At 40.5% G+C, this 10,868-nt stretch overlaps 1 protein-coding gene across 1 annotated transcript in view; it reads right to left on the minus strand.

The window, feature by feature from the left end:
* Positions 1-20: 20 nt before the first annotated feature.
* LOC103524631 (protein henna-like) overlaps positions 21-10,868 on the minus strand; it is an 11,467-nt gene continuing 619 nt past the window's right edge. The window contains exons 2-8 of the mRNA XM_017449691.2: positions 10,429-10,603; positions 9,501-9,660; positions 8,438-8,634; positions 7,880-8,019; positions 7,403-7,525; positions 1,139-1,368; positions 21-224 (exon numbers count right to left, since the gene is read on the minus strand). Coding sequence (XP_017305180.1) covers positions 221-224; positions 1,139-1,368; positions 7,403-7,525; positions 7,880-8,019; positions 8,438-8,634; positions 9,501-9,660; positions 10,429-10,534 — 960 coding nt within the window. The 5' untranslated portion in view covers positions 10,535-10,603 and the 3' untranslated portion in view covers positions 21-220. The remainder of the gene's footprint in view (positions 225-1,138; positions 1,369-7,402; positions 7,526-7,879; positions 8,020-8,437; positions 8,635-9,500; positions 9,661-10,428; positions 10,604-10,868) is intronic.

Consider the following 10,868-nt stretch of genomic DNA (forward strand, 5'->3'; position numbering starts at 1 on the left):
TGATTTAATCAACATGCGATGTGTCCAGACGGTCACCCGTTGTGTTGCAAGCCAGGCTCGGCGTTGCTTAGATTTTCTTGAGTGAGGTCAGCAGGATCTGCATTTCCCCGTTGATGTTCTGCACCAGCTCACTAAGTTGAACCTTGGAATCAATCACATCAACACTCTGAGTGTATGGATTATAGCGCACTCCAAACCTACGGGGGATGGTCTGCGCGTATTAGGGTTAGAGTCGGTTGAAATACATCACATGGCTTCAGGCACGCTCCATTGGTCAAGGGTCTAGCTAGGCTTACCTTGCCCTTTTGATCAATTTAATTTGAAAAAAGCCATTTACTGATTAAAATTTGTAATGAAGCATTAATTGAACAAACTAAAGGGAAAATCATCGAGCTTGAACTTACTCCCGCGAAGTGGTATGTTCACACTTCATCATTTAATGTGAATGCGATTTTCCCTTACCTTGAATAGTTTGAGGGTTTTAGCGAGTGCCCCCACTTCATCCTGGTGGTTGGAGAATATCAGACATGTACTCTTGTTAGAATCCACGCCCTCCTTGATATAGCCCCCTTCCATGAGAGTAGGCTACAAGCATGACAAGGAAAATAGAATTAGCTATAGTTCATCCAGATCAATGTGACAGCAATGAGTCATCAACCCAAAATGAAGGAACCAATCAGATTGCAGGAAATCCTTACATCGCTTACAATTTAGACGCGCTACCCACCAAGGGTTAGAGTGGGTTGAAATACATCACATGGCTTCAGGCACGCTCCATTGGTCAAGGGTCTAGCTAGGCTTACCTTGCCCTTTTGGTCAATGTAATTTGAAAAAAGCCATTTACTGATGAAAATTTGTAATGAAACATTAATTGAACAAACTAAAGGGAAAATCATCGAGCTTGAACTTACTCCCGCGAAGTGGTATGTTCACACTTCATCATTTAATGTGAAAGAGCGTGTTCACATTCACACTTACATCATTTAATGTGAAAGAGCGTGTTCACATTCACACTTACATCATTTAATGTGAAAGAGCGTGTTCACATTCACACTTACATCATTTAATGTGAAAGAGCGTCTTCACATTCACACTTACATCATTTAATGTGAAAGAGCGTGTTCACATTCACACTTACATCATTTTGTCCTTGGCATCCTCAAAGCTCTCAGCCACAAAGTACAAGGGCTGGTACTCGGTGATGGGGTAGGTTTGCAATGCAGTGACCGAGGGTTCGAAGGGTTTGCGCTGTGGTTTGTCGGAGAGACAGTATTGCAGTTCACCAAATGAGGAGAGCAGTCCGGCACCGAATGCTTTGAGTTGACCTTCCTGACGGCATAGCCCGAACTCTACCGTGAACCAATAGCACTGCAATAGAACCAAGTGGTAGTTATTTATTGATTTTATCTAATAATTCTTTCACAAGCTTAATAAACCTTGAGCTGAATCCTCCTCGTTTAAAACTTTAGCAAACCAGGATGTGTTTGTTTGATTTAAGCGTTTGTGATTGATTGAGGTTCATCTTCACTGTTTAACTGCGAAGTTTTATTTACAGGGGGTTCGGCCTTCAGCGATAGAAAGAAAAACTACGAAAAAGAGATCTTGAGGTTTAACAATTCTTTCACAAGCTTAATAAACCTTGAGCTGAATCCTCCTCGTTTAAAACTTTAGCAAACCAGGATGTGTTTGTTTGATTAAAGCGTTTGTGATTGATTGAAGTTCACCTTCACTGTTTAACTGCGAAGTTTTATTTACAGGGGGTTCGGCCTTCAGCGATAGAAAGAAAAACTACGAAAAAGAGATCTTGAGGTTAATTTGGAACCTAAAAGCTTTTGAAGATTTATTTTCCTTTAGGGAAACTTTGGAAAACGGAATTGATAGCAATGGCGTTTCCAATATGGTTTCTTCTCACAGACGCTACCACGTCAAAAGAGAGGACACGAGCTTCAGAAGAAGGGAAATCCCGAAAAGAAAATGTGACTTTATATTGCGTCATAAAGGGCAAAGTTTTTTTTTTTTTTTTTTATCGAATAGCGCTGGTACATCATGTATTTCTGTGACTAGGGGATTTTGTTTATGGTCGTCATTAATTAAGTACGAGGGACCATTCCACCATAGATTTGTGTTGTTTAATTCTACACTAGAGCAGCCACGGAGCTCCTAGCGAAGCGAGACCGATCTCTTGAGAGAACTGAGCGAAACTAGGATCAGCAAACAGTGGCACATGACCTAATAGTTCATGACAAACCTGCAACATAATAAAATAAAATAAACAGTTCATGATCATAAACTAGGATCAGCAAACAGTGGCACATGACCTAATAGTTCATGACAAACCTGCAACATAATAGAATAGGTATGGAGCTCCTAGCGAAGCGAGACCGATCTCTTGAGAGAACTGAGCGAAACTAGGATCAGCAAACAGTGGTACATGACCTAATAGTTCATGACAAACCTGCAACATAATAGAATAGGTAACTAATGTTCAAAAACTTTAAAAGATTATTATAATACTGAAATAATCTGACTTTCCTTGTTACAGTTCTCACTATCGAACGTTTTATCTTTTCTGTTAGGCGCCTAGGCCGAGGGGTTTGATTCTCTCCCTGGCCAGATTTTATAATAAACAGAAAAGGTTCGTTCTCGGAACGGCTGACTGTCTCCTATATGCTGTCCTCCTCTCTTCGCTTTCGGGACGATAAGACCTGCGTTGTTACAGTTCCTTCTATCAAACCTCTTTCTAATGGAGCAAGGGCTCTTTATTTTACACAATACATTGTTTGATAATAAAAATAATAATAAAACTTACGTCAGGCTCCGGAGTATACAGGGGCTTGCTGGGATGTCGAATATACTGGGTCGAGTGAAAGACACGGAACGCAAGACCTGCTAGGAAGTCACGTGATGAGAGCAGACCTGCTACTGGGCGCAAGGAGAACCCTGTACTATCTGGAGAAAGAGAAGCAAGGCGGGGAACAATCATGAAATTGTTTGACTTATGATATGTAAATTACTGTAAATTAATTAAACGTCTTTCAAATTCAACTCAACTTACTCAACTTAATCTTATCTTTATTTCAAAAACTCCAAAACTTAAAACTAAAAAGTATAAAAATCAAAACAAACATTAAAATTATCCCGCTTCGACAACAGTTGCCAATCAGCTGATCCAATCATATCTGGTTGGATCATGATAAGGCAACTGATGTCGCGGCAGGATTACACGATGCGTGCATCGCGCGGACCAAAAAGTATCTACTGACCACCATCAGATTAAAAATCGCATTACTTTCCTTTCTAAATATGTATAGGTAAGGTAGAAAAAAAAGGACCTCGGATCCGCTTTCGCATTATTTCAAGATGGGTAGGTACGTTACATATTTTACATCCATGTCCATCCGAGAACATAAAAGTTTGGTCAGGAAAATTTCCATTTTGGCCCCGATTCGAACCTAGTAACTGCTTGTTAAAAGAGGGTTTTGCGATTTTCCCTTACCTTGAATAGTTTGAGGGTTTTAGCGAGTGCCCCCACTTCATCCTGGTGGTTGGAGAATATCAGACATGTAATTTTCGAACCCACAGCGCTAGTGTGCAATGCAGTTTTTTGTAGAACATACAATTCTTGAACGGAACGCGGAACGCACAACTCGCAAGAATTCGTCAACCCGAGTTTGCGAATCCAGGATTCAGAAATGTGTAGTAAAAAAAAAGTAAGTCGTTAGTCCAATGATCAGATTACTTACTGGGGTAATATCCACAACATGATCTCCATTTTCTCCATTGGTCTTCGTAACCAAGATCTTATCAAGTTCGGATGGTACTAGAATTTTTCTATTGAACATTATATCGAACCCTCGCACTACGGATTGGGAGTCTAGTATTAGGAACCGCGGCACCAAGTGCAACTCAATCACAACTGAATCCAAATGCACAATTGAATAATTCCTCGATGGTCTAAGTCTGATTTTGTTATCAACTGATGACACTGTTGTCTAATATGTTTAATTAAAGAATAGATTTTGGAATGCATCGGGAGGTTTTTTCACAAGGGGCGAATCTACGGCTGTTCAACCAGCTCAGAGAAGGGAAACATTTTTGATTTTGATTGAACTTACTCAAGCTTGATACGATAGACTACTACCTACCTACTATATTTTTTTGCTGCCACGTTGATCTGGACACACTATAGTGGTGGTGAGAGAATTTTAGGTAGGGGTAGTTCAGTCATACTGTATATCTAATGCTGGGTTCTACAAATTTCTCAATCCCAGATTCGCTCCCGAAAGGTCTCGACGATTTCCGAACCCACAGCGCTAGTGTGCAATGCAGTTTTTTGTAGAACATACAATTCTTGAACGGAACGCACAACTCGCAAGAATTCGTCAACCCGAGTTTGCGAATCCGGGATTCAGAAATGTGTAGGTGGTATAGTGAGAGAATTTTAGGTAGGGGTAGTTCAGTCATACTGTATATCTAATGCTAGGTTCTACACATTTCTCAATCCCAGATTCGCTCCCGAAAGGTCTCGACCATTTTCGAACCCACAGCACTAGTGTGCCATGCATTTTTATGTAGAACATACAATTCTTGAACGGAACGCACAACTCGCAAGAATTCGTCAACCCGAGTTTGCGAATCCGGGATTCAGAAATGTGTAGTTAAAAAAAACTAAGTCGTTTGTGGATCAGTCCAATGATCAGATTACTTACTGGGGTAATATCCACAACATGATCTCCATTTTCTCCATTGGTCTTCGTAACCAAAACCTTATCAAGTTCGGATGGTACTAGAATTTTTCTATTGAACATTATATCGAACCCTTGCACTACGGATTGGGAGTCTAGTATTAGGAACCGCGGTACTAAGTGCAACTCAATCAGAACTGAATCCAAATGCACAATTGATTAATTCCTCGATGGTCTAAGTCTGATTTTGTTATCAACTGATGACACTGATGTCTAATATATGTTTAATTGAAGAATAGATTTTGGAATGCATCGGGAGGTTTTTTCACAAGGGGCGAATCTACGGCTGTTTAACCAGCTCAGAGAAGGGAAACATTTGATTTTGATTGAACTTACTCAAGCTTGATACGATAGACTACTACGGATCTCAGGGTGTGTTTATGAACAGGGCTGAGATGAGCTCGGACGACGTGAGATAGCTGTCCCGGCGGCAATTTTTAAAATTCATTTTATATTTATTTTTGTTTGCTTTGTAATTTGCTTGTTTTTATAGGTAGCTAATATAAATGAAAAGTATAATATAAACGTGCAAACTAAAGATAAAAAGTAAAAAATGAATTCAGATTGTACAAGTTGCGGAAAAGAAATCAAAAATTCGAATTTCCCGCCAACTTTACACGCAAAAAGTCCGACGATGTCCTACGATGGCCCTGTTCATAACCACGGCCTCAAGGTGTAACTGAACACATAGTCACATACCTACCTACTCGTACATAAAATAGATAAAATCAACCGATAAATAATAATAATAGAATAAGTAGCTCATCCATCCTTACAGGGAATTTAGCTAATAGGTATTAAAGTGTCAAAGAATAATCCTTACAGGGATTTTAGCTAATATTAAAGCGTCAAAGAATAGGTCGTGTTAAAGCGCTTTAAAGGAAAAAAAAGAAGAAGAAAAAAAAAAAAAAAAAAAAAGGGACCTATCAATAGTCCAACACACGTCGCACATGACAAAATGGGCAAGACTTAAACTTAATTCGAATTTCCTGATCTGGTCCAAAATCCAACGAGTGACAAGACTTAAACCAACTTAATTCGAATTTCCTGATCTGGTCCAAAATCCAACGAGTGAATTTTCTTTGACGTGTTGAATTTGAATGCCAAATTTTATCAAAATTGGACAAACCGTCCTGTCATTCGCCATTGATATAGCAAATAATAATAATCTGACTTACCTTTCAGTTACCCTCAAGAGCAGAACTAGATAAGCTGTAGAGACTTCCGCTAGTAGATGTGGACAAACCGTCCTGTCATTCGCCATTAATATAGCAAATAATAATAATCTGACTTACCTTTCAGTTACCCTCAAGAGCAGAACTAGATAAGCTGTAGAGACTTCCGCTAGTAGATGGTAAGCAGAGGTTTCGGCTAGTCGATTGAAAGCAGAGGCTTCGGTCAGTAGACGGTAAGCAGAGGCTTCCGCTAGTAGATGGTAAGCAGAGGTTTCGGCTAGTCGATTGAAAGCAGAGGCTTCGGTCAGTAGACGGTAAGCAGAGGCTTCCGCTAGTAGATGGTAAGCAGAGGCTTCGGTCAGTAGACGGTAAGCAGAGGCTTCCGCTAGTAGATGGTAAGCAGAGGCTTCGGTTAGCAGGCGGTAAGCAGAGGCTTCGGTCAGTAGACGGTAAGCAGAGGCTTCCGCTAGTAGACGGTAAGCAGAGGCTTCGGTTAGCAGGCGGTAAGCAGAGGCTTCGGTCAGTAGACGGTAAGCAGAGGCTTCCGCTAGTAGACGGTAAGCAGAGGCTTCGGTTAGCAGATGGTAAGCAGAGGTTTCGGCTAGTCGATTGAAAGCAGAGGTTTCGGCTAGTCGATTGAAAGCAGAGGCTTCGGTTAGCAGACGGTAAGCAGAGGCTTCGGTCAGTAGATGGTAAGCAGAGGCTTCGGTTAGCAGACGGTATGCAGAGGCTTAGATAATATCAGATGAATCTGGAGCGCTTGATGTCAGGAGCGAAATTTATTCGGAGGTTTTTAATTAGAAAATCGAGAGAGCTTTTAATAAAACACTAGTTCAAGAACGAGAGTAGTAGGAATGAATTATTTCAATTTTTTGTAGCTGGTTCATAGGTATTCAAAAAGAAAAAAATAATAATAAAATGCAGCCAATATATTTTAAGGTTAAAAAAAAACACTCCTGGCATTTGGGGCTCTCTAATTGCCCGGGACCCGGGAACCCCCCCGCGCCGTGGGAACTGCGAAGGTGGGATGTACGCGAGGCAACAATTTTTTCACTAGCTTAATAAACCTTGAGCTGAATCCTCCTCGTTTAAAACTTTAGCAAACCAGGATGTGTTTGTTTGATTTAAGCCTTTGTGATTGATTGAGGTTCACCTTCACTGTTTAACTGCGAAGTTTTATTTACAGGGGGTTCGGCCTTCAGTGATAGAAAGAAAAACTATGAAAAAGAGATCTTGAGGTTAATTTGGAACCTAAAAGCTTTTGAAGATTTATTTTCCTTTAGGGAAACTTTCGAAAACGGAACTGACAGCAATGGCGTTTCCAATATGGTTTCTTCTTACAGGCGCTACCACGTCAAAAGAGAGGAAACGAGCTTCAGAAGAAGGGAAATCCCGAAAAGAAAATGTGACTTTACATTGCGTCATAAAGGGCAAAGTTTTTTTTTTATCGAATAGCGCTCAGTCTTCGCTTCATGAACTTACCGTAGCGAGTCGCTCCACATATTCATCCGGAGCTCCTAGCGAAGCGAGACCGATCTCTTGAGAGAACTGAGCGAAACTAGGATCAGCAAACAGTGGCACATGACCTAATAGTTCATGACAAACCTGCAACATAATAGAATAGGTAACTAATGTTCAAAAACTTTAAAAGATTATTATAATACTGAAATAATCTGACTTTCCTTGTTACAGTTCTCACTATCGAACGTTTTATCTTTTCTGTTAGGCGCCTAGGCCGAGGGGTTTGATTCTCTCCCTGGCCAGATTTTATAATAAACAGAAAAGGTTCGTTCTCGGAACGGCTGACTGTCTCCTATATGCTGTCCTCCTCTCTTCGCTTTCGGGACGATAAGACCTGCGTTGTTACAGTTCCTTCTATCAAACCTCTTTCTAATGGAGCAAGGGCTCTTTATTTTACACAATACATTGTTTGATAATAAAAATAATAATAAAACTTACGTCAGGCTCCGGAGTATACAGGGGCTTGCTGGGATGTCGAATATACTGGGTCGAGTGAAAGACACGGAACGCAAGACCTGCTAGGAAGTCACGTGATGAGAGCAGACCTGCTACTGGGCGCAAGGAGAACCCTGTACTATCTGGAGAAAGAGAAGCAAGGCGGGGAACAATCAGACAAAATATTATATGGTAAAAGGATTATTGGTACCTATATGGAAATTGATTGCCACTTAGTAATGCTATGATATTTACAAAAGTTGTGAAAAAGCACGTATTCACTTTTTTTTACCTTATCTGTTTAGGATGAACTCTGCCCCGGGTGAGAATCGATCCCGCGACCTTTGCACACAAAGGGCAGACTTAAATACTACCGTCCCAGCTAACTAGGCTGGCTAGTTCAACAGTTGATCAAACTTTATTTTTTTACTTATATCTATGTACATTATTTTACCATCTGTAAATAAAGTTTGATCTAATTGTTTAATAATAATAATAATAATTGGTCAAACTTGGGCCTAGAGCTCTATTTCTGAGTTACAGTTCACTGAAAAGAGTTACCTTTCAAGAATTTGGAGATGTCCTCCAGCTGAGGAATATTGTCCTCTGCATAGCCACAGTTCTGTATTAGAAGCGGAAACACGTGGTTGTGTTCCTTACAGGCATGAGTAGGATAGAGCTTTGTGAGGTTCCGGAACACTTCACCCCAGGTTTTTGTTTCCTCCGCTGTATAGTCAACACGGGGTAGCGGCTCTCCGCTGTAAATAAGAGAACATACGAGTAGTTAGTGATTATTTGCCTCGGTGGCGTAGTGGTCAAGACGCTCGCCTGGTAAACAGGAGGGCGTGGGTTCGATCCCAGCCGAGGCATGGAATTTTATCCTCATTTATTTGAGAATTTGACCACATAATAATGGAGCTCTAAGGGTTAGGTGGTAGAGAACGCCTAAGGCGTTAACCTCGCCTAGTGGTTGCCTTCCACTCAAGAGTCTATTATTATTATTACCAGTATAGTAGTTCATTAAAGACTGATGTTGGATTTCACCAATATTTATTCAGTCATTAGAACTCCTGTTAAGCTAACAACCAGTTAAGTTCCATTTAATTTGTATTGGCTTAACAGAGCTGTTTAGCTAACGGGCTGTTTGAGGCTGGAAAGAAGGTTGGTGAAATCCACCATGACTGTTTCCAGTCCCTTACTTAAGGCCAGTTACTTGCAATATTGGTTAGAACAATGAATTTCATCTTTGTTTCCCATTCCCTTAATCCTTATCAAACGTAACAATAGAGGTCTTACTATCCCGAAATCGAAGAGAGAAAAGGGACAGGAATGACAGGATTGGATCTTTTTTTTAAGAGATTTGATAGAGGGAGCTGTAACTTCTAAGGTCTTATCGTCCCAAAAGCGAAGAGAGAAGGAGGACAGGATAGGAGAAAGCCCGCCGTTCCGAGAACGAACTCTATCTGTTAAGGATAAAGTTCACCTCGGGCGGGAATCGAACCCGGCGTCTAGAACTTACAAGGCAGACGCGCTACCTTCTAAGCTCACTAGAGGCTGAGAAGTAGAAGAAGAAGAAAAAGCTTAGCAGTTATACAGGGACGTCAAATTCCTCTGAATCACTCACTGTTTATAGTTGAACGCCAGGTCAGCAAAGTACTTCCTCCTCGCCCTGTACACAGGGTCTGTGAATCCAGGATGATCTGCATCTAGCTCGGATCCATATGATAGAATCTGATTGGCGAATCTGTCCAGCTCGCGAATTCTACGAGGAAACCAGGGTACACCTAGAATAACAGAGACAATATTAGGTAACTACGCCGGAGGCGAAAGTTTTCAAAATATGTATACATAGGTAAGTCCAAAATTTCAAATTGGTAGGTAACCTATTTTATTAGCACATTGCATAACTGTATAGTAATCGGGCGTTCATACATAACTACGCCGCAGGCGAAAGTTTTCAAAATATAGGTAAGTCCAAAATTTCAAATTGGTAGGTAACCTATTTTATTAGCACATTGCATAACTGTATAGTAATCGGGCGTTCATACATAAAATGACGTAAAACAAGGCACACTTTAATATTGTTGTTTCAGTGTCTATGTTACCTACTAGCTGAATTCCGTCGCTTCGCTCCGGAATCCCGCTAGTTCATCCCGAGGCATGGCCAAACTTGTAGAAAAGGCATGGCCGCCGCAGGCGAAAGTTTTCAAAATATAGATAAGTCCAAAATTTGAAATTGGTAGGTAACATATTTTATTAGCACATTGCATAACTGTATAGTAATCGGGCGTTCATACATAAAATAACGTAAAACAAGGCACACCTCAATATTGTTGTTTCAGTGTCTATGTTACCTATAGATAGGCAATTAGGCATGGTGCATGGTGGTACCTTTTTCACGGTGTTGGACGTTTTGAGGGGTTTAATTCCCCTTTTTAGGCGCCTAGAGTCAATATCTTAGCTCCTTCCCAGATAATCACACTTCACCTCACGCACTGCGGAGTATATTTTCAGTTTTAAATCCCCATTATCACCATATCAAGTCATCTTACCATGGAATTGGTTGTGGTTTCTGCTGATGATGTTGATGTATGAGCAGGAACTTCTCAGACTCTCTATGACACTGGACAAGTCACCACCAGGGGCGCACTCTACCATGAACTCATAGTTATTCTCAATTCGTGTGGAAGAGCGAGACTCAATGTGAAGCAGATTCACGTTGTGTTTCTAGAAGACCAGAAAAAAATGGTGGTCTGATTTTTTCTCTCTCGAACCATCAACCTTCAGATCCGAAGTCTGTCGCGCAGACTTCGGATATGGAATAGCTGGTATAAAAATCATCTATAAGTAGGTAAAAGTGAAATTGTTTGACTTATGATATGTAAATTACTGTAAATTAATTAAACGTCTTTCAAACTCAACTCAACTTACTCAACTTAATCTTATCTTTATTTCAAAAACTCCAAAACTTAAAACTAAAAAGTATAAAAAT

Source organism: Diaphorina citri, unplaced genomic scaffold (genome assembly GCF_000475195.1).
Source record: "Diaphorina citri unplaced genomic scaffold, Diaci psyllid genome assembly version 1.1 scaffold109, whole genome shotgun sequence".
NCBI classification, from domain to species: domain Eukaryota; kingdom Metazoa; phylum Arthropoda; class Insecta; order Hemiptera; family Psyllidae; genus Diaphorina; species Diaphorina citri.